The sequence below is a fragment of the Lagenorhynchus albirostris genome, chromosome 3 (assembly GCF_949774975.1).
Source record: "Lagenorhynchus albirostris chromosome 3, mLagAlb1.1, whole genome shotgun sequence".
NCBI classification, from domain to species: domain Eukaryota; kingdom Metazoa; phylum Chordata; class Mammalia; order Artiodactyla; family Delphinidae; genus Lagenorhynchus; species Lagenorhynchus albirostris.
Genome location: NC_083097.1, coordinates 169,653,312 through 169,676,928, shown reverse-complemented (window position 1 = coordinate 169,676,928; position 23,617 = coordinate 169,653,312). Strand labels below are relative to the sequence as shown.

The 23,617-nt window shown below is 55.3% G+C and overlaps 1 protein-coding gene across 4 annotated transcripts; it reads left to right on the top strand.

Moving 5' to 3' along the window:
- Positions 1–275: 275 nt before the first annotated feature.
- MOB3A (MOB kinase activator 3A) lies at positions 276–23,014 on the top strand. 4 transcript variants are annotated; one of them, XM_060145714.1, is made up of 4 exons: positions 276–459; positions 10,982–11,505; positions 15,712–15,914; positions 22,900–23,014. In XM_060145714.1, the coding sequence occupies exons 2-4, from the start codon at positions 11,085–11,087 to the stop codon at positions 22,939–22,941; spliced, it is 666 nt and encodes a 221-aa protein (XP_060001697.1). In that variant the 5' UTR covers positions 276–459; positions 10,982–11,084; the 3' UTR covers positions 22,942–23,014. The 4 variants fall into 4 exon arrangements, with proteins under 4 accessions (XP_060001697.1, XP_060001701.1, XP_060001698.1 ...); XM_060145718.1 differs by lacking the exon at positions 22,900–23,014 and adding an exon at positions 17,197–18,530; XM_060145715.1 differs by lacking the exon at positions 276–459 and adding an exon at positions 1,055–1,116.
- Positions 23,015–23,617: the final 603 nt, after the last annotated feature.

The window sequence follows — 23,617 nt, the reverse complement described above, 5'->3', positions numbered from 1 at the left end:
CACGCCCCTATCCGGGCACCAACCAACGACGCCCTCTCGGGCCCGGGCCGCGCCCCCCAACCCCGCCCCCGGCGTAGGCCCCGCCCCCGCAACGGACAACTGAGGGCGCCGGATCCTATTCCAGGCCCCGCCCATGAGCCGCCGCTCCCGGGGAGGTTCCACCTCTCTGTTGGCCCCGCCCGCGACCTCGCTCCACGCATGCGCCGTAGGCCGGCGCAAGCTCCTCCTTCCAGGCTGGCCTCTATTCAAGGCCCCGCCCCGCTCTACGAGCAAGCTCCGCCCGCAGGCCTCCCCGGAAGCCTGGGAGGCCTCGGCCCGGAGCGGAAGTATATCCGGCCGGGGGGCGGGGTGGTCGTGCGCGGAGCTTCTCCGGCCTGGCGGCGAGGCTACGCTGGCTAACGGCCCGGGGACGCGGTTCAGCGGCGAGCTTGGCCCGACTCTTCTGGCGGCAGGCGGCAGGCGGCAGGTGGGTACTCAGAGAGGCGACCGCGGGCGTTAGGGAGACCGAGCCCCTCAGGAGAGGAGACCGCGGGCGGCGGGGAGACCGGGCCCCTCAGAGGAGTGAACGGTGGCGGCCCTTGGTGGAATTAGGGGTTACATGTGTCACTTTGGGGTCACCCCCTGGCCGTGTCAGTAACCAGGACCCCACCTCCTGGTGTGGATGGAAAGTCCACAGGATTTTACGGCTCCCAGCACACTGGGACCCCGCCCTCTGAAAGCAGGCTTCTTGGTCCCCAGAACCCCTGAGCAGTGGGAGGTGTTTGCGTGTCAGCACTGCCCACTGGCTGACTCCACCGCTCCGTCTGTGCACTGGCTGTAGGGCTTGCGTTTGCTTTAAAGGCCCATGTATTTTACAAAATGTCACTGAGGAGGGAAGGGGGTGTGTGATCGGGGTGATTCTCTTTGTGACGGAGAGTCACAAAGCAGAAAATAAATTGCGAGTGATGCTCCCCCCCAGAGAGCCACTCACTGCTTATTTTGGGGTAAGAGTCTTCCAGTCTTTATTCATATGTGCCTTCTGCTCCTTGCATTTTTTTTTTTTTTTACCTTTTATAGAGGCTCAACTGACATGCAGTGAACTGCACACATTCACAGCACACACTTGGATAAATTTTGGTATGTGATGCGCGAGCACTTTTCATATTTCACCCCCACTGCCTGTCCGCACTTTCGTGATTTTGGACTTGCTTCTGTTACACGTGGCCCCCGCCGGCGGCTTCTTTGTTCTTCCCTCCCGGCAACATAAAGTTCAGGGGCTTTTATTAGCCCATTTTACAGACTCAGCGTGGAGTGATGCCAAGAATCCTGGCCCTGGCCAGTGTCAGGACAGGACGCTGCAGCCTCCCAAAGCCCTGAGCACCCGTCCACCCACCTCCCCCCACCCCAAATTCATGGTAGCCTGTCAGTGTCTGTTGTACTGATTATGGAGTGGAGCAAGTGGAAGTCCTGGCTGCCCCGCCCCTGCCTGCACCCTGGGGCGCCCTGTTTCTCCCCTCCCTTCCGGAGGCGCCCTTTGTTTGTTCACCTCAAACCTCAACCTTCTCTGATCCAGAGCCTCTCCCCTCCCTGGGGTCCGAATCCAGTGCCCACCTCAGACAGCACCCATCCCATTGCTCCTGTCCTCTGACAGGTGAGTTTTCCCCTTTTAAACCGCCCCGGAGCTGGGCTGTCCAGTGCAGCAGCCAGGCTAGTGAGCACCTGAAACGAGGCTGGTCCAAAGTGGGATGCGCCATTCGTGTAAGATATGCACCAGTTTCTGGAGACTCTGTGTGTTAAGGCGGGGGTGGGGCGGGGAGTGTGTGCAAATTATTTCCTTAATATTTTCTATGTTTGTTAGGTGTTGAAGTGATGTTTTGGTGCTCTTGGGTTAAATAGTATATATTATCAATGTTTAAGTCACTTTTTTCATTTTTTATTTTTCAGTGTGGCTACCAGAGGTTAAAAATTATATATGTGGTGTACATTATATTTCAATGTGTTCCATGGCATTTATTCTTTTTTTTTTTTTTTAATTTTTGTCTGTGTTGGGTCTTCGTTGCCACACACGGGCTTTGTCTAGTTGTGGCGAGCGGGGGCTACTCTTTGTTGTGGTGCGCGGGCTTCTCATTGCGGTGGCTTCTCGTTGTGGAGCACGGGCTCTAGGCGCGCAGGCTTCGGTAGTTGTGGTGCACGGGCTCAGTAGTTGTGGCTCACAAGCTCTAGAGTGCAGGCTCAGTAGTTGTGGCACACAGGCTTAGTTGCTCCGCGGCATGTGGGATCTTCCCGGACCAGGGCTCGAACCTGTGTGCCCCTCATTGGCAGGTGGATTCTTAACCACTGCACCACCAGGGAAGTCCCCTGAGTTCACTCTTGGTGTTGTATGCTCTCTGGGTTTGGACAATGTGTACTGACATGTACCCATCATCTTATCACACGGAGTAGTTTTGCTTCCCTAAAAACCCCGTGTGCCCCCCATTCATTTGTCCCTTAGCCCCCACCCCCACTGCCTTCCACAACCACTGGTCCTTTTCTGCTCTGCCCTTTCCACAGCGTCACAGAGTTGGAATCGCAGTGTCGTCTTCTCAGACGGGCTTTGTTCACTTGGTGGTGGGTGTTTACAGTTCCTCGTTTCTCTTCGTGGCTTGATAATTTGCTTTTTATTTGGACCTCCCTAAAGGAGAAGAGTAACTCTATCATCTTGAAAATCTGGACCGTGGCGTTCGCACACCAGGTGCCCCAAATAGCTGTGACAAGCTGAGTTCTAAGATCACCTCTGTCTCTCAGCAAAAGCATAAGTGGTTATTTTAGTCCCTGAGGGGGTTCTTGGAAGTGCTGTTTTCAGTTCCAGGACTCTAGATGATCCGTATTCCTAAGAAGGTTAAGCTAGTCTGTTTCATGTGTGATGACACTCCCAAGCCAGCCAGAGTTCATGGAAAAGTCAGCCATTAACCATCATTCCGGGAGCTGCTCTCACATCTCCAGGGCTTCTCGAAATGGAGGTTGAACAGAAATTCCCCAGGCAGCCGGCTTGGAACTCGGGTTTTTACTCTGGGAACTTTTGGACATGCCCCAGCTGGTGAGCCCCGCTCTTGACTTCCTGGAATTGCGAGGTTCAGATTGCTGCAGCAAAAGAGGCGAATCCGACTTCAGAAACCGAGTTCTGGGAAGGAGATGGTCATTCCTGCAGCTCCTGAGTCCCAAATAAGACATCCGGGGCCGGGTCAGTCTCTGGGGGGGCCGTGCCGGGCGCCGTGGGGTGTGGAGCAGCCTCCCTGACCTCCATCCACTCGGTGCCAGGAGCATCCCCAGTTGTGACAACCACAGATGTCCCCCGTGGCCCCTGGGGGCCGGGTCGCCTCATTCGAGACCCACGGCTGCAGCGGAGCGTGGCAGGAGCTCTTGCTGGCGCCTGGAGAGAGTGCGGTCCTTGGTGGACACCCTCCCCACAGACTGGGTCAGCGCACAGGCAAGTCCAGATCCCGAGGACCCTGATGTTGAGAGGAAGTTTGGGCAGCCAGCGAAGGGGAGCTCGCGGTGGACGGGAGATCGGGCCGCGGTTTCTTGTCCATTACCCTTTCTGACACTCAGGACTCAGGTCAGTTAAACACGCGGTGACGGCTCTTGCAGCCTCAGACCGGGTCCTCAGAAGGAAGAGGTGTGGCTCCTACACAGACACACCACCCACGACCTCCCCCCACGTTTCTCCTTTCTGTCCCCACCCCCACCCCCCCGTGACACCGTTCTGTTGAACAGAAAATCGCGTTTGCCCCCATGGGGAACTGAGACTGAGGAAGGAGGTTCGGAGGAGAATCGTGGCGCTGGGCTGTGTGCACCCGGCAGCCCCTCTCCGTCTGGGTGGAGTGAAGGCCGTGGACGTGGGGACAGCCGGGTTTAGATCCCAGACCAGCTCTTATCTGCTGTGGGCTCAGGGCTCTCAGAGGCCCCAGGGAGGGACCTTCGTGCCTCTCTCCCGGCTTCTGGTGCGGCCGGCCATCCTGGTCATTCCTTGGCTTGTAGGGCTTGTAGACGCATCACCCGATCTCTGCTTCCATCACATGGCTGTCTCCCGGTGTCTGTGTCCAGATCTCCCTCTTTTTATAAGGACAACAGTCATTGGCCTAGGGCCCACCGTCCTCCAGTGTGACCTCATCTTAAGTTAATTATGTATGCAATGACCCCACTTCCAAACAGGGTCCCTTCACAGGTTTGGGGGGTTAAGACTTCAGTATGTCTTCTGGGGCCGGGGAATGTGATTTAGCCCATAAAGGGGGATAGGAAGCGACTGCTGATGGGCACGGGGTTTCGTTGTGGGGTGATGAGAATGTTCTGGAATTAGATAGTGGTGATGGTTGCATACTTCATGATGTTTCTAAAAGCCGTTGAATTGTATACTTTTAAAGGGTGGAGTTTATAGCTGTGTGAATTATATCTCAATTGGCATTTTTTTTTTTTTTTTTTTTTTGCGGTACGCGGGCCTCTCACCGTTGTGGCCTCTCCCACTGCGGAGCACAGGCTCCGGACGCGCAGGCTCAGCGGCCGTGGCTCACGGGCCCAGCCACTCCACGGCATGTGGGATCTTCCCGGACCGGGGCACGAACCCGTGTCCCCTGCATCGGCAGGCGGACTCTCAACCACTGCGCCACCAGGGAAGCCCTCAATTGGCTTTTGTGTAAAAAAAAAAAAAAGATTATCAGGAGGGCTGGAATATACAGAACATGCCTAAAGCACCTGGCTTTCATGTGTGTCCTGCAGGATGGCGGGCAGCCTCCCCACCCAGGCTGCAGTCGCAGTATTTAAATATAAACATTTAGTTGATGGAAGACAGCTCTGGAGCGCAGCCATCTTTAACAGGACAGATCCTGGGCCGTGAGCATCTTCCAGCCAGACACTTAGCCTTCCAGGCCAGGGGCCAGGGCTTACATGTCAACCGAAAACATGCGGGACTTCCGAGCTTGGGGCCTGTCCCCATGGCGGCGGTGGCCGGCCAGGATGTGGAAGCACCGGAAGGAAGTGGCTGCCGGGCCAAGGTGCGGCAGTTGCTTACAAGAACTGTTTCATTTTGTTCTTAGAAGAAAACGGGGGTGCGTGTGTGCCGGGGAGGGGAGCTTTGTCACCTTTACTTTTGTCACAGAGTTTGAGTGCCACACGCATCTCATCTGCAGGAAAAACTAGGGGAGCCCTTAGCGCTGAATTCCGAGAAGCCTGTCCTGGCTCCCCCCGGCCCCGCCGTCCTTGGAGGTGTTCTGAGAAGGACCAAGACAAAGCAGCCCCAGAGATGGTACCTGGAACGGCGGGGCGGTGGTGGGCAGCAACTCCCGGGCGCCCTGGCCTGCGGCAGCGCTTCTCAAGGAAAAGGCACTTTCCGGTGGCCGGCCACCCCGTGGCCACGGGAGCATGTGTTTCTGATAGAAAGCTCTTTGCTTTTGATGGGACCTTTGCCCATCCAGGGAGTTGTTCAGAAAATCGTTGCTTCCAGTTAGAAAAAAAACCCTCCCACTTTCTGAGGAGACAGAAGGGCAGGCAGGAACCTTACAATCCCCTTCCGCTGCCCCGCTCTGTCTTCCAGAACTGTCCTGGCATGGGTCAGCCCACGGCATGATGGGCTGTGGATAGAGCCGCAGGGTTGCCCCAGCCCCCTCCCTGAGACCCTCCTCTCCACCCCACAGCCACACCTGTCTGACATGTCACGCGTCGCCAGGTAACATCGTGGGGAGTTAGACTCCCAAACCTGTCCGCAGAGAGGCCCCAGGATCAATAGAAGGCAGCAGCGGGACACTAGCGGGCTGCGTTCTTCTTGACGCTGTGGTTTCTGTGAGGGTTAGAAGGCTGGCTGCAGGGTGGATAAGGAACCTGGGCGGGTGGGTGCACGGAAGCTGCTGCCAGGGCTCGGTGGCTGGTCTGGCCCAGCTCTCCCAGCCCCGCCACCCGCCGGCTGGACAGCGGGGAGCACCCCGCCTCATCTCCTCGTGACCAAAGTGGGGCTGTGCTCAGCCTGGGCTGAAGGGTGTTTGGAGGCTGAAATCAGTCTGTGCCGCTGGCAGGTGGTGGGAACGGGGCAGGACGGCTTGAGTCGCTAGTGGGTCCACACAGGGTCACCGTCCCTTGACCTGCAGCCGAGTGGCCTGAGAGTGGCTGGTTAGCAGATTAATCACCTGGGCAGGTTCACGGTGCCCTGGGAAGTTTGCAGTCACAGGTGGGGCCGCAGGGTCCCTACGCGACACATCCAGCGCCCATGCCCTCGCGTAGAGGGGTCCTGGCTGCCCGGCGCAGGGGACACGGCCAGTCTCTGCAACAGAGGGTCGGGGCAGGTGGCCTCTTTTAATCAGTGCCTCCTGCGGGGTCTGAGGTCCTCCATGTCGGGAGAGAAGCAGGCAGGTGGGGCGTTTGTGGCTGCACCCTGTACTCAGCTGCATTCCCTTCTCGGAGGCACCACCTTCCTGCAGCATCCCTGCCTGCACCCCCAAAACCAGGGAGAGTCGGAGCCGGAAGTACCCAGCTGGCCTGCAGGCATTGTGGAGGCACCTGGTGCGGGAGCAGCCCCGGCCCAGAGGGCACTTGGCCCTGGGTTTGGGATGAGACGGACAGAAGCTCGAATAGCAGAGGGGTGGGGCTGTGGAGGCGGTGGCAGGCAGAAGGAGCCACGGTTCAGGGTGTGGAGTCGACTCCTCCTGCTGCCAGCTGCGTGGCTTAGCACTGATTTACTAATCATTAACTAGTGGTACTGAGTCACCATCTTCTAACCCGGTGGTTCTCACCTAGGGTGGTCCTGCCCCCAGGGGACACTGGGCCATGTCTGGGGACATCTGTGGTCTTCGGGACTGGGGGGAGCTCCTGGCATCGAGGGGATGGGGGCAGGGATGCTGCTCCACCCCCCACAGCACCTGGGACGGCCCTAATGTCAGCAGTGCTAGGTCTGGGCCTCAGTCTTCCCATGTAAAGTGGGGGTTCTGTTTTGTTCTGAGGGTTACTGTGAATGCCTCACTGGGTGTTAACCAAGGTGGCAGGAAGTGATGATGGTTTTGGGGAAGGAAGCGAAGGCACTTCTGGTCTGTGGACGAGGCACGGGGCCTTCTTGCTCCAGAGCACAGGTGGCCTCCAGCTGCGTTGCCAGGGGGGCCCTTACACAGCGAGTGTTCACTCTGTGGCGCATCAGTGACTACACCTTTTATCCCATGCAGTTTTCCGTGCTTGTGTTGTTACCTTTCACGGTAAACAGATTTTACAGGTAGTGCTGACCTCGATTTGAGCTGAGAGGGAAACTGCTTCAGTTCTTTATGGTGCCTGGGGTAGCGGCTCAGCCCGCACTTGCTCTGCTTGTCCCCCGCGCCCTGCTTTCAAAATGGCAGCTTCACTGACTGTCATTCACATGCCGGACTTTCCGCCTGTTTCCCGTGTACATTCCAGCGTTTTCAGTACATTCACAACGTTTGCAGCCACCATCTGTGTCTAGTTCCAGAACATTCCATCACCTCAGAAGAAGCCCCATCGTCAACAGCAGTCACTCCCCATCCCCTCCCCAGCCCCTGACAACCAGGAACCCACTCTCTGTGTCTGTGGATTGGCCCGTTCTGGACGTTTCCCGTCAATGGAATCACACACAGTGGGTCCTTCTGTGTCTGGCTTCTCTCACTGAGCATCGTGTCCTCAGGGTCCATCCACGTGGTAGCGAGTGTCAGAGCTTCACCCCTTTTCAGGGCTGAGTGATGTTCCCGTGTGTGGATCAGTGCACCCGTTGCTGGGCATTTGGGTGTCTGCCTTTTGGCTGTTGTGAATCATGCTGCTGGGCACATGCACAGGTTTTTGTGTGGACATGTGTTGTCACTTCTTTTGGCTGGGCACCTAGGAGAGAATCGCTGGGTGAGGTTTAACCGTGTTTTGGTAACTGCCAGGCTGTTTTCAACAGCGGTGGCCCCATTTTACGTTCCCACCAGCAGTGCAGGAGGGTTCCAACTGGTCCACGTCCTCAACAGCCCTATTGATTGTCCTTTTTGATTACGGCCGTCCTCATGGGGGGAGGTGGGTCCCTCCGCTCTTCACTGGAGCTCCTCCCGTCCATCTGGCTCCATCCCCGGATGCTCAGCTCCTGTGTTTTGCACAGTTCATGCTGCCTTGAGTTGACCTTCCCACACCCGTAGTGTCCAGCGGGGCCCAGAAGCGTGAGCGGGCTTTGCCTGCCAGCGGGGAGAACAGAAGATCCCAGGCCCACATGTAACCAGATCCAGTTACATCAACTACAAGTTATTTTGCCCAGCGCTCATTAGGATTATCTGCGTAGCCTCTGTCTGAGTTTCCTAAGACTGCTGTAATAAGTCACCACAGACTTTGTAGCCCAAAACCACACAGGTTTATTATCTCACGGTTCTGGAGGTCAGGAGTCTGACTCGGGCCTCACGGGGCTAAATCCAGGTGTGGGCAGGGCTGGTCCTTCCGGAGGCTCTAGGGCAGCATCGGTTCCCACCTTTTCCAGCTTCTAGAGGCGCCGCACCCCTGGCTCGCGGCTCCTCCTGCATCCTCACAGCCAGCAGCGCAGCATCTCCCATCTCTCTCTGCCTCTGACCCTGCCGCCTCCCTCTTATAAGGACCCTGTGATGACACTGGACCCCCCAGGGAATCCAGGGTCATCCCTGTCTCAGGGGCCTCAACTTAATTCTGTCTGCAAAGTTCCCTCTGCCGTTTGAGGTGACATGTCCTTGGGGCCCAGGACCAGGACGGGGGTGTCTCTGGGGCCCTTATCCTGTTGACCACGCCCTCTCCCCTAACCAGGGCAGGGAGGCCTCCTCCATGCTTTCACATTGGATTCTTTTTGAGCCCTCTGTGAGCAGGCCCTGTGGACACGCTGAGGACACAGGAGGAGGTAGGGTCAGGGTCACTCCCGCCCTGAGGGGAGAGACGCTGGGGTCTCCTCCGCCCCCTTCCATCGGGCCCCACCCTCCCCACGCCTGGGCTCCAGAAGGATCTGCTCTCCAGGCTCAGCTCGAGCACCATCTCCCTTTAGGCCAGAGCAACGTTTTTCTTTGTAAATTCTCATAACTTAGAGTCTCCATCCTCCTGGCTCTGCTGCCCTGGGGGCAGGACCGCCCCGGCTAGAAGGCTGGTTTGAGCCCTAGACATCATCTCTCCAGCCTCCGGAATTAACCCAGAGGCTCACATTCTCGAGGCAGCTGCTGAAGGCCAGGCCAGGAGCCCTGGGCCTGCGGGGGTTTCCAGACCTCCGAGCTTGGAAGGGCTGAGCCTGCAGGAGACGCTGGCCTACAGGACGTGGTGGGTCGTGCCTCAGCTCTTACTGTCTGCTGAGATCCTCCCCGTCCCAGTTGCTCTGCCTGGACCCGCGGACACGGGTCCTCCAAGGTCGGGGTGACCAGACCTGCCGGCCTCGGGCCTGCCCACCTGGAACGGCTTCTCTGTCACTGAGGCCGTCCTGGTGGCATTGACGTCCTCTCTGCAGGGCCGCCCTGGGCCTGGGGGGTGACAGGTCCCTACTCAAGGACACATGAGGCCCGGCTCAGATGTGGGACGTCCAGAACTTTCTGATAATGAAGCAGGGCTGTTCAAAGCCCCTCAGTTTCTGGCAGTTTGCCACACACTGTGCTAGTCTGGAGGGCGGGCCACCTGACAAGGCTGCTGGTCCCAGGGCCCAGAAACCAACTGCCGAGGGATTTATTAAAACGTTACAGATAAGTGGTCGTTCGTCATATGGGGGTGCACGTTCGTCATATGGTGCGTGCGGTGCAGCCCGGCCTGGGCGGTGCAGAGGCTCTGCTTCCGCTTCCCCTCTAGGCCGACTTCCCCTTCTGTGGCTGCTCCTGGGTGAGCGCCCAGGACACCCCCGTGCCGGCCAGGTCCACACTCCCGGGAAAGCGCATCTCCTGGGCCGGAGATGAGAGCCAGGGGCGGCGGGCCAGCGCTGTCATCGTAGCAGCAATGGGGACGGGGATGGCGCCGTGACCAGTCCCGAGCGTGAGCCCGACCTGAGCTCCTTGTGCTCGATTTCATCCTTTCCTGCCCTCCGAGGTGGGGTTTGTAACAGAGGAGACGGTGCAGAGCAAAGACTCGGGAGGAGCCGGAGGGGGACCGGGCATCACGGCAGGGCCATGGCAGCTGCAGCCCCTATATCGGGGCCTCATCCCCCAAAACGGGCGGCGTCAGTCACGAGTCCAGACAGCTCATAGAGGCATCTTTACTTAGTGCACTGGGGTGGATAGTGTCCCCGCAAATTCATATCCACCCCTTGGAAATGGAGTCTGTGCAGATGTCACAATGGAGAGATGAGGTCACGATGGGTCACGGCGGCCCCTAATCCAGTGACGAGATTGGGACACGAGACACAGGAAGATCAGAGAGGCAGCAGGAATGTACCCCCTCCCAGTCCCGGAGGCCAGAAGCCCCAGATCTGTGTGGGCAGGGCCGGTTCGCCCTGGGTCTCTGAGGGGGCATATGTCCCAGGCCTCTCTCCCGACTCTAATGGTGCTGGCAGTCCTTGGTGTCCCCTGGCCTGTAGACACATCACCCCATCTCTGCATCCGTTATCACATGGTCTTTCCCTGGGTGTCTGTCTTCTCTTATAGGGACACTCATCATTGGACTTAGGGCCCATGGGGATAATCCGGGAAGAGGGCATCCCAAGATCCTTAACCCAGTCACATCTGCGAAGACTGCAAAGTCTCTTCTTCCAGATAAGGTCCATTCGCCAGTCCCAGGGCTGTGGATGTCTCTTCGTGGAGATGAAGAGACCACCTCGCCTGTGGGGGCCGCCCTCAGCCAGCGTGTGGGAGCTAGCAGCTCTCTCCGCTTTACTGAAAGCCTCCAGGCGTGGAGAGGATGATGCAGGGCCCGACTCAGTGTCTTCTGCTCTGAGGCAGGGGGATGTGCCTGGGGCAGTGCTGTGCGCCCTTTTGGTGAAACTCAAAACCAGAAGTCCCGGGAGTGTCCCCAGTCTGCCCGCCGGTGCTTACAGAACAGGGTTCTGAGAAGGGTGACAGTGCTTCCTCTTTGTGTGTTCCAGGTCTGGGGGAGACCCGGGGGCCCGGTGACCTTCGCATCGTGAGCGTCCCGCCCGGCCCTCCCCGTGGAGGCCTCGCGGGGGGCGTCCTGAGCGCGCAGCGGAGATGTCCAACCCCTTCCTGAAGCAGGTCTTCAACAAGGACAAGACCTTCCGGCCCAAGCGCAAGTTCGAGCCGGGCACCCAGCGTTTCGAGCTGCACAAGAAGGCGCAGGCATCGCTGAATGCGGGGCTAGACCTGAAGCTGGCCGTGCAGCTGCCCGCCGGCGAGGAGCTCAACGACTGGGTGGCCGTGCACGTGGTCGACTTCTTCAACCGCGTCAACCTCATCTACGGCACCATCAGTGACGGCTGCACCGAGCGCTCCTGCCCCGTCATGTCAGGCGGCCCCAAGTATGAGTACCGCTGGCAGGACGAGCACAGGTTCCGGCGGCCCACGGCACTGTCGGCCCCCCGGTACATGGACCTGCTCATGGACTGGATCGAGGTGCAGATCAACAATGAGGACGTCTTCCCCACCAACGTCGGTGAGTCTCTGCACTTTCATGTTCTTTTTTTTTTTTTAATTTTATTTTTCTTTATTTATTTTTGGTTGCATTGGGTCTTCGTTGCTGCGTGCAGGCTCCCTCTAGTTGTGGCGAGCCGGGGCTACTCTTCGTTGTGGTGCGCGGGTTTCTCATTGCGGTGGCTTCTCTTCTGGAGCACGGGCTCTAGGCATGTGGGCTTAGTAGTTGTGGCTTGCAGGCTCTAGAGTGCAGGCTCAGTAGTTGTGGCGCACGGGCTTAGCTGCTCCGCAGCATGTGGGATCTTCCTGGACCAGGGCTCGAACCCGTGTCCCCTGCATTGGCAGGCGGATTCTTAACCGCTGCACCACCAGGGAAGTCCTCATGTTCTTTTCATAACAGTTTTATCAGGATGGAATCCACACCCTGTAAAACCCACCCACTTAAAGTGCACAGTTTGGTGTCATTTTAGGACAGTTACAGCTTCGTGAAGCTATCAGCTCTATCTAAACCCATCACCCTGGGACTTCCCTGGTGGTCCAGTGGTTAAGACTCCACCTTGTAATGCAGGGGGTGCGGGTTCGATCCCTGGTCGGGGAAGTAAGCTCCCACATGTTGCATAGTGTGGCCAAAAATTTTAAAATAACAGTAATAAAAAATAAATAAATAAACCCATCACTCTAAAAGAAGCCCGTCCCCGTCAGCAGTCACTCCCCACCCCCTCCCCAGCCCCTGACAACCAGGAATCCACTCTGTCTCTGGATTTGCCTGTTTTGGACGTTTCCCATCAGTGGGATCACCCCACTTTGTGTCCTTCTGTGTCTGGCTTCTCTCACTGAGCATCGTGTTCTCAGGGTCCGTCCACGTGGTAGCGAGTGTCGGGGCCTCCCGCCTTTGCACGGCTGAGTGATGCTCCCACGTGTGGAGGGGCTACATTTTGCTTCAAGTTAAGGATCTTGAGATGGAGAGATTATTCTGGATTATCTGGGTGAGCCCTAAATGTCATCACAAGGGTCCTAACAAGAGGGAGATGGAGGGAGACTAGACACCCAGGAGAGCAGAAGACAGTGAAGCAACAGGAGGAGGAAGGGATTGTGAGCCCAGATAAGGCAGGAACGGGTTCTCCCTGGAGCCCCCGGAGGACCCATCCCCGCCCATACCTGCACCTCGGCCCAGGGCACCATGTGGACTCTGGCCTCAGGAGCTGTGGGAGAACCCGTATGAGTTGTTCTGAGCCACTGAGCAGCCCTGGGCGACTTGTCCTGGCAGCCCTGGGCGATGGTAGATGTCGTTCTCACATTCACCAGTGCGACACGGCTTCCTGGCAAACCACTGGCCAGTGCGCAGGCCTCGGGCCCAGCTCTTGGCCGCTGACGTGCTCTGTGCCTCGTTAAGTTTCTCGCCCGCTGTCGGTACACTGAACCAGGCTGACCCTGGTGGGGTTTTCAGGGACTCATCTGGGAAAAGGCCATCCCGGAATCATCACTTGCCCAGAATAGAGATTCCTGGGCAGCCCCCCATCAGGTTGCCGGGTCCACGTCTACACATGCTCCGTGTCATCCTGAGTCCCTGCCTTGCTGGGACCCCCTGAAGCCTCCCCAGATCCTGAGCGGTCCACATCCTAGAACTCAGACCCTGAGGGCCTCTAGTCAGTGCCTCGCCCACGGAAGCAAATTCTAGTAATCCTACCAAAGAGGAAAGCACGAGAAGGGCGAGAGAAATGACCTTGTCAGACATCACTCAGCTGCCCAGCAGGGGTCAGAGACCTCTGCCACACGGCCACAGTGGGTTCTGTGGCTGCTGGCGCCTTCCTCGGGCCACCTGGCCCAGGCCACACCTTCCAGCCCTGTCCACAGACCCCGGGGCCAGCTTCGCCCCTCACCTAGGTTCGACCCCCAGCCAGGCACACAGACTGGAATGCTTCTTTTTGCTGGTCTGTGGTGCTGCGCAGAGCCTGCCTCGCTCCTCAGGGTGAAATTTGTGGGCGGGCAAAGAAAGGGCGGGTCCAAAGTTCATCCTACCTTCCGTGCTGGTTCCAGTCACACCTGAGCATCCACTTAGGCCCCAAAGCCACCTGCCCACACTCTTGAGCTTAGACCCAGGTTCTTTCCCATAAAAGAAACGTTCTTTCACAGACTTTTCCCGTAAAGGGTCAGACAGTAAATCTTTCCGGTTTTTGCCTCTAGATGGTCTGTCTCAGCTATGTGGATCTGCTGTGTAGTCTGAAAGCTGTCATGGACGATATATAAACAGACAAGGGTGCATAAGGAGTGGGCCTGCGTTCCAATAAAACTTTATTTACAGGAGTGGGCGGTGGGCCGGATTTGTGACCCCCGTGTGAGGGCATCGTGGCAGGTGTGGGCAATGCAGTCCCAGGCTGCAATGCAGTCCCAGGCCTTTCTCCTACGGGGCTGCCGCTCCCCCTCCACCCAGGATGGCCCAGGGTGACCTCGGTGACTCCTGGCATCCCTCTCCCAGGAGAGGGGGCAGGGCAGGGCCTTAGCCTCGTTGGGCCCAGGACCCCGTGTGGCTGGTGCCAGCCACACCCTGTGCTCACCTTCCTCTGCCTGCCATGGGCTGTGCGCTCCCTCTGACTTCCTGACACTGTTAGGGGGACTTCCCTTATGGGGATGCCTATGCCCTGGAGACCACTGTCCCACCAAGTGGCTTTCACAGGCCTTCAAGACGGCGTGTGCTCCTGAGATGCCCCGTGAACGTGGTCGTCTCTCGAGAGTGGAGCATGCCTTTTGTTTTAGCCTTTTTTCTCCGGTTGGATGGAGGGAGAAAACCCAGAGGCCTCATTGATGCTGAACGAACCTTCCGCAGAGGTAGATCCCTGGAGCCGCTGGGCCCTGTCCACCTGTAACAGATGTTCACAGGCACTTCTGGCCGATGGAATACCAGTCCCATCAGCTGTCACACCCACCAGGACACGCAGGAGGGAGCAGGATGGGAGCTGGAAAGGCGCACGTTCGGGGGAGCGTCTTTCCCGTTTGCCTCGTGCCTCCACAGTCCCGGGACCTTTCCCTGGTGTGAGCCGCCGCGTGGGCTCGTCTTCCACCTCCCACTTGGGCCGGGCTGTTCCCCATCTCACTGCAGACGCCATCCCGTGACGCCGCCCTGCGCACGGATCTCCGGCACTTGCCTGCACGTCTTTGGGGCCTTTGCTCGCCGACCACAGGGCTGTGAAGCACAGCACCGTCCAGCAGCTGACCGCTCCATCTTCCGGAAGCGTGTGCCTTGTGCGCCATGGCTTTCCTCGCGCTTCGTGGCACCTTTGTGCTCCTCCCCCTGGGCTGCCAGCTCTGGAGCCCCTCTCTTGAAGAACTGGTGCCGGTCCACCCTGGTCCTGGGGAGCCCCCTGGTAGTGCCAGTCAGGTGGAGCGAATGCATGGCATCTGCCCTGTGGGACGAAGAGGACACCAGGTGGGAGTGGGCGAGCACGTGGGGGGCACAGACTAACACCGGAGGAGGGCTGAGTCCGCCAGTCCCACAGTACGTGTGTGTCACCGCAATTTAGAAAACAGAGGGGCCTCCTGGTGGCAGAGTGGCTGAGACACCAGGCTCCCAGTGCAGGGGGCCCGGGTTCGATCCCTGGCCAGGGAACTAAGATCCCACGTGCTGCAGCTAAGCCCACGCGCTGCGACTACTGAGCCCAGGCACTCTACAGCCAGCGCGCCACAGCAAAGACCCAGAGTGGCCAAAATAAATAAATAATAAATACACTTTAAAAATAGAAATAAAACGTATTAAATTCAGTAATTGGACAAGAAAGTGCAATATAGTGTATGCATGCAATTAAGTTAGGATATGTACATTCAAATTTAAGTGATGTCATGAAACATACACTGGAGAGAGAGAAGGGTATTAAGTGAAAAATGTCAAAGGCCAAAACATAGGTTTTTATGGGTTCTCCAGTTCTATTCCAAAAAATAAACGTAACTGGAGACAGACACACACAGAAACCTGTGAGCCACCGGAAGTGGGATGGCGTGTCCACATCTGGCCAGACCGGGGTGGGGCGGGGCGGGACACGTCCAGCAGGTGCTGGGCCGCGGGGGCTGCAGTCCTGGCACTCTATCTGCCGGCACCCCGCTCCACCCCACCCCGCCCCCAGGCACTGTTAGGGAGCCAAGAAGTGGGCTTCCCAGGCCCGGGGTCCCGCAGAGAGGGGTTCGCGCCTGCAGCTGGGGGCGCATCCTAGCTGAGCTGCCCCTGCCGCCTCTGCAGGCACGCCGTTCCCCAAGAACTTCCTGCAGGTGGTGAAGAAGATCCTGTCGCGGCTCTTCCGCGTGTTCGTGCACGTCTACATCCACCACTTCGACCGCATCGCGCAGCTGGGCTCGGAGGCGCACGTCAACACCTGCTATAAGCACTTCTACTACTTCGTCACGGAGTTTGGCCTCATCGACACCAAGGAGCTGGAGCCGCTGGTGAGTGGGTCGGGGCATCGTGGGGAGGCGAGTGCCCCCTGTCCTGGGGCTGCATGCCCATCGGGGCACGGGCGGGCGGGTCACTGCCTGCAGCTGCCCCCGCATCCCTGTGGGAGAAACAGATGGGCCTCTGGTGACTGTCCCCACCTACACCTCCTCCACCCACCCCCGTCCCCTGCCGGCGGAGAACAAGGATTTTTTTGGTTTTAATTGAGGTAAAATTTGCATAACGTAAAATTAGCTATCGTGAAGTCGACAATTCAGTGGTGTTCAGCGCATTCACAGGGTTGGGCAACCATCACCTCTATCCAGTTCCAGAACCTTCCTTCCGTCACCCCAAAAGAAGCCCCGCCCCCATCAGCAGTCACCCCCATCCTCCTCCCCAGCCCCTGCAACCACTAACCCACTTTATTTCTTTTCTTAAAAAATTTATTTTATTTATTTGTTTATTTTTGGCTGTGTTGGGTCTTCGTTGCCGCGTGTGGGCTTTCTCTAGTTGCAGCGAGCGGGGGCTACTCTTCGTTGCAGTGCACAGGCTTCTCATTGTGGTGGCTTCTCTCATTGCGGAGCATGGGCTCTGGGCGCGCGGGCTTCAGTAGTTACAACATGCGGGCTCAGTAGTTGTGGCGCACGGGCTTAGTTGCTCCGCGGCATGTGGGATCTTCCCAGCCCAGGGCTCAAACCCGTGTCCCCTGCATTGTCAGGTGGGTTCTTAACCACTGCGCCACCAGGGAAGCCCCAGCCCCTATTCTTTTACAACTTCTAAAACTCTCTGAAAACAACTTCACAGAACTTTCTCATTTTTGTATATTCCCTTGCAGGCTCTGCCTATCAGTAAACATTTTTCCGGAGTTAAAGTTACAGTGCGCATGCCTAGTGGGGTTGGGGTTTTCCTCTGGGGTAGTGGAACGTTCTGGAACTAGAGGTGGGGTTGTGCACCCTTGTGGAGGTGAATGCCTCTTTCCCACAGTTCCTTTTATGTGAATCTCACCAAATACTGAAAGTCATTGTGTGCAGTTTTGTGATCAGCTCACTTTTGTTCGGTTAACTCAGTGCCCTAATCGCATGGTCATTTGTCCCACACTGATGCTTAGAGTTAGCTCTTTCTGGACACAGGGACTGTGGGACCCTTCACAGAAAGAGTCTGCGCCCCAGCCTGAGGCGCGCTGCCGTCTGCTCTGTATTTCGTAAGATTTGCTTTAAGTGAGGCCTGAGGGCTCCCATGAGACTGCGTCCCCCGATTTCCTGTGTGATTTGCTGATGTCCTGCTTGTTCTTAACAGAAAGAAATGACCGCACGGATGTGCCACTGAGAGCCCCTTGGCCCCGTAGTCACCGAGTCCGCGCCTGGGGAACAGTCCTACTTGAGGGCCACGTCTCCAGAAACAGGGACCGGTATTTTCTAGCCCAGCAAATTCTGTGCTGTCTGGGCTGCGTCCTCTCTCCGATCCCAAGGTGGCAGCACCCATGGGTCTGAGCCTCCCTGAGCCCCAGTCTCCTCGGCCAGCATGGGGGAGATAAGATAGAACTTGAACTCTGTGATTCCACGTGTTGTGAGCAACCGGGAAAACCCACTTCATTTGCAGACCGCTTGCACCTGCCCGGAGGCTGGCCCCACTCGGGTCCGTCTCCTGCACCAGCCCGCCTGCTCGGCCGTGGGTGGTCAGGCCCCCATGAGCGAGGCTGAGACCCCGCAGTGCCCCCCTCTGCGGCCCAGGCCTGGTTCCGAGTGGTACGAGCGCTCGGCTTGCGTCCTCCCGGCGTCCTCCCCCCAAGCCACTTCCGTCCCGCTGTTCCTCTGGGACCCTTAGGCTCCTGTGCCAGCTTCCCGAGCCCACACCCACATCCCAGGTGTCCTGGGGCCCCTTCATGTCGCATAAAAGATTGAATTCGTCTAGTTGCATTTACGACCACTATGAGATGTTACCGGAATAAAAAAGTTTTTTACCTACAAGGAGTCATCCCCCTCCCCTCTAGAAAAATGTCCCCTTTCCGTCGTGAATAGCAGTACGATTCTGCCAGGGAACGCCTCTCCCTGGTTTGGGACCTTTGAGTTTTGCCGAATGTTTAGCCGGACTTAGCCTTGCTTCACACGCCTGCCAGCTTCATATCGAAACCCGTTGTCAGCGTGGCCCTCCGTGGCTCCGGGACCAAATCCCAGCACCGTCTCCCCGCAGAAGCTTGGGGGCCCCGCCCGCTCGCGCCCCACCCGCGCACAGCATACTCCGTGGCCTTTCGCCGTGGCGGTCCTGCCCACCTGGACCACACCAGCTCTGAGTACCTCTGGGTGTCTGGGACGCTCGCGGGGAGACAGGGCCACCACCCGACACCAACACCCAACAAGTGCAATTAACACGACCTGGGCCTCGGTCCTTCCAGAAGTTGCTGGGGTCCTGCTCCCGGAGTCCTGGAAAGACTGCAGGAAACCGCCCGGTCGCGTGTAGCTCCTCTTAAATGCAGAACCACGACCAAACGCCGTAACCACTGTGCCACTCAGGTCACCAGCCAGGTTGGAAAGGTGGCGGGGCTGGAGGGGAGGGCTCCCCTGCCCACCCTCCCGTGCCCATGGGTGTTCCCACAGGACCATCAGAATAAATCACGTGTCTCCTTACCTGCACCTGCTGGTTGTCATTTCTGTCTTCCTGGTGGGAGGGCCTGGCATTGGGACACATCCCCAAGTGGCAAAGAAATCTTAGATGTCACAACAGTTTGTGCCCACCCCCCCGCAGAGTGTCCCAAGTAGCTAAACAGATGCACAGAATATCAGTGGGATTAGAATTTCACAGGGTACAGGGCGGGGCTGATGAGGACCAGAGTCTGGAAAGCAGGTTGAGACGGCGCCCACTCCCTCTCCCGTTTCTGCTTTCAGCACTCAGCAAACGAGATTTTAACTGTTGCCTCTTTGCTGTGTAAAGAAGGTTCCAGAAAACTTTGAACCACGTGGGAACAGAGGGGTGTTTTCTGTCTCAGCCCCGTCCTAACTATCCTGTGACCTTGACACATGAGTTTACCCCCAAAATCTCTTATATGTGAGGAATGGGAACGGGTTACTTACTCTCAGGGGTCGTGGGGCTGACAGGATGGTCTTTTGCCAGGCGGGTTGGGGCCTGTGCTCCAGACCTTCCTACCCCTAGAGGGCGTGCCATCTCCATCGGACAGACAGAGTGACTTGCGGGGACTCCCCATCACTTGTAAATACCTTCTAAAGAAGCTGCTGTTTCCTTACCCCTTGATTTTGCAAATGCACCACAGAGGTCTCCAGGACCATTTTAAAGTTTGGGGAGCTGTGATTCGGAACAACAGACCCCGAAGCCATCCACATCCCGGTCCCAGGACCTTTGGATGTGTCACCTCACGGGGCAGAGGGGACTTTGCAGGTGGGATTAAGTTGAAGCCCCTGAGTTGGGGGTGACCCTGGATTCCCTGGGGCCCCAGCGTCATCTCAGGGTCCTTATAAGAGGGAGGCGGGAGGGTCAGAGGCAGAGGGAGGCGGGAGGTTCAGAGGCAGAGAGAGACGGGAGATGCTGCACTGCGGGCTCTGAGGATGCAGGTGGGGCCGCGAGCCAGGGATGTGGCGCCTCTGGAAGCTGGAAAAGGCGGGAACCGATGCTGCCCTGGAGCCTCCGGAAGGACCAGCCCTGCCCACGCCTGGATTTAGCCGTGTGAGACCCGTTTTGGACGTGTTACCTCCAGTACTTTAAGGGAATAAATTCATATTATTTAAGCCACTGAGTTTGTGGTGACTTGTTAGAGCTGCCACGGGAAACTCACACACCCTTTAGAAGGAAAATTTTCGCACACAGAATGCCTGGGACCCGCTGACTTGGGCTGCCTGGAATGCGAGAATTAGCCAGGCCAGCTTCTGAGCAACTCCTCCCTCCACGGGCCTGAGAATCACTCGTCTTAACCGGACAGTTCACCCCAAAACTTGTCCAACCAGGAGAGGTAGTGGGGGGCAGGAACTGGTGTCTGGAAGTCTGGTCAGCCGGGGCAGTGGTAGAAGAAACCAGCTGTGTTGCTTGTACAAGACCGACTGGCCCGGTTCCTTCCCGGTCAGCATGGGAGAGGCTGCCACTTAGACGTGGCTGTGGATTCGTATCATCCCAATGGAGGTGACAAAGAAGGCAACCTCTGGTGTACCCGGAAGGGATGTTCTTCCAGGAAGAGGAGAACTGCTTAGTAGGGCCATCTTGGAAAATCAGGAGCCCCGTGCTACTGAAAACTTCCAAACTGGGGCAGGCATTGTCCTAGCGTCCCATGCTGTCCAGTATGGCAGCCACTAGCCACAGGTGGCTGTTTCACTTCTAATTCAAGATCAACTAAAAGGAAAATGGGGACTTCCCTGGTTGTCCAGTGGCTAAAACTCCATGCTCCCAAAGCAAGGGGCCCGGGTTCGATCCCTGGTCAGGGAACTAGATCCCACATGCCCCAAATAAGATCCAGCGCAGCCAAATAAATAAATAAATATATTTTTAAAATTAAAATAAAAAATAAAAGGAAAGTGTCTCAGCTCCTCCATCTCACTAAGCCCTTGTCGGTCCACGGCCACCCATTTCTGCCACGCCTGTTGGCACTGCTTCTAGAAGCAGTTCCTGAGTCAGAACGAAGGTCAGGTAGAGATGATTTGAATCCTTTCCAGTTCATAAAACTCGATGGTGAAATCTGGAATTTGATAATTGGTCTTCACCTGGACCACCAAACGGAGAGGCCATGTGGGGTCATGGAGGACAGATGGAGGATTTGAAAAAGCCCAGATAGACTTGTCCTTCTGTTGAGAACCAAATGAAGCCCCTCTGGGTTGTTGCCATTATTTTATAGCTATGATAAATATTCCTCTAGCTGAATCTTTATAAACATCCTTAATTTTTTTTTCAATTTTTTGGCCACCCCGAGCAGCATGCGGTATCTTAGTTCCCTGACCAGGGATCGGACCCATGCCCCTTGCAATGGTAGCACAGAGCCTTAACCCCTGGACCACCAGGGAAGTCCTTAAACATCCTTAACTATTGACATAGCCAATATTGCTGTTGGTGTCAGAGGGAATTACGTTGTAGGGTATTTTTGTATGTGTTGTGCAATACCCTGCAGATAGGGGAAACCAATTTACACCCCCATCGAGGTGTCTGGTGGTTCCCATTTCCTGCATCCTCCTCCCAACACTGGGACTTAGGCCTTGAGTCACTTATCGATTCGAGGTGGAATATCCTCGTTGTAGTAATTCATTATTTTGTTTGTTTAATTTTTTTATTTTATATTGGAGCATGGTTGATTAACAATGTTGTGTTAGTTTCAAGTGTACAGCAAAGTGATTCAGTTATCTATATACATGTATCTATTCTTTTTCAAATTCTTTTCCCATTTAGGTTGTTACATAATATTGAGCAGAGTTCCCTGTGCTACACACTATGTCCTGATAGGTTATCCATTTTAAATATAGCAGTGTGTACATGTCAATCCCAAACTCCCTAGTAGTAATTCATTGTTGACCAGAGATATTGCCAATTCATATCCCTTGTCCATTTTTCCATTGGGAAGTGGTCTTTTATTGGTTTCTGAAAACATTTTACATATGGGCTTATTAATGTTTTTTACTTGTTTATAAAAGCTTTCCTATATATAATTTGTCATATATGTTACACAAATTTCTCCTGGTTTCTTGTTTGTCCTTAACATTATTTATGATCCTTTTGACATACTTTTCCCTTCTTCTTCTTTTTTTTTAATTTTGATTGGAGTATAGTCGATTTACAGTGTTGTGCTATTTTCTGCAGTACAGCAAAGTGAATCAGTTATACATACACATATATCCACTTTTCCTTTATTCTTGAACTTTCATATTTTTGGTCAACCTTTTCCCTGGTGGTTTCTACCCCTGGTGATGAGCTTATAAACTTGAGCTGGGGAAGGCCTTTATGTGAATATTCACCTCTGTTTTCTTCTTGTTCTCCATGTTTCTTTTTTTTTTAATATTAAATACGGGTAAACTAAAGAGTTTAATTTCCATGTGTGGTGAAAGGAAAGGCTCTAGAGAAATTTTTATTTTTTTAAATTTTATTTATTTATTTAATATTTAGGTGCTCCAATGTTCGATGCATTTTTATTTATTTATTTATTTATTGGCCACACCCGGGAGCACGCAGGATCCTAGTTCCCCAACCAGGGATTGAACCCGCGCCTCCTGCAATGGAAGCACGGATTCCTAACCATTAGACCACCAGGGAAGCCCAAATTTTTTATTTTTTAAATAATAAGTGAATCCCCTGTTCCAACACCATATGACTCTCCCGCCTCAGAAATGTTTCTTATTTACACAGGGGTCCATTTATGGCTTTTCCAGGAATTTGCCTATCCCACCTCCAGTTTTACTGTACCTTATGAAGTTAGAGTAATTTTAATATCTGGCAATATGAGTTTCTTATTTTCTAAAATATATTTTCTTGGGACTTCCCCGGTGGTCCAGTGATTAAGACTCCACACTTCCACTGCAGGGGGCGCGGGTTCAATCTCTGGTCGGGGAACAAAGATCCTGCAAGCCGCGTGGTGTGGCCAAAGAAAATAATAATAGTAAAAATAAACAAATAGGGACTTCCCTGGTGGCACCGTGGTTGAGACTCCGTGCTCCCAATGCAGGGGGCCCGGGTTTGATTCCTGGTCAGGGAACTAGATCCCACGTGCGGCGGAGCAACTAAGCCCGCGAGCGACAACTACTGAGCCTGTGTTCTAGAGCCTGCGAGCCAGAACTACTGAGCCCGCGTGCCACAGCTAGTGAAGCCTGTGCACCTAGAGCCTGTGCTCTGCAACAGGAGAAGCCACCGCAATGAGAAGCCCGCACACCACAACGAAGAGTGGCCCCTGCTCACCGCAACTAGAGAAAGCCCACGTGCAGCAACGAAGACCCAACGCAGCCAAAAAATAATAAATAAGTAAATTTATTTTTTTTTAAAAAAGGAGTACCACAATCTTAACACTTTCTTCTTTTCACACAGACCTATACAGTGGTGATGGTTGCACAACTCTGCATATGCTAACCCAGGAGCTGTGCACTTACCATGGGAGAATCTCAGGACATGTGACTTCTATCCCAATAAAGCTGTTATATAAAAGGCACAGCACGGGGCTTCCCCGGTGGCGCATTTGTTGAGAGTCCGCCTGCCGATGCAGGGGACACGGGTTCGTGCCCCGGTCTGGGAAGATCCCACATGCTGTGGAGCAGCTGGGCCCATGAGCCATGGCCGCTGGGCCTGTGCGTCTGGAGCCTGTGCGTCTGGAGCCTGTGCTCCGCAACGGGAGAGGCCACAACAGTGAGAGGCCCGCGTACCGCAAAAAGAAAAAAAAAAAAAAAAGGCACAGCACGGTTCAGGGTAGATCAGGCCGAGTTATATCCAAGCAAAGAGAACCATGAGAGAGCAGGGATTGCAGTATTAACGCGTACGAGAAAGAGTATACTTATTTTGATCAAGTTTCCTGATTAATAGCTCTATAGGGAAAATATATTAGTCAGAAAACTATATGTACTGAAATATATTAAATGAAATAGAAATTCAAGGAAAACTTTAAAAAAATTATACAAATGAACTTATTTACAAAAGAGAAATAGACCCACAGACATAGAAAACAAAGTTATGGTTACCAAAGGGGAAAGGAGGGGAGGGATAAATTAGGAGTATGGGATTAACATATACACACCACTATACTTAAAATAGA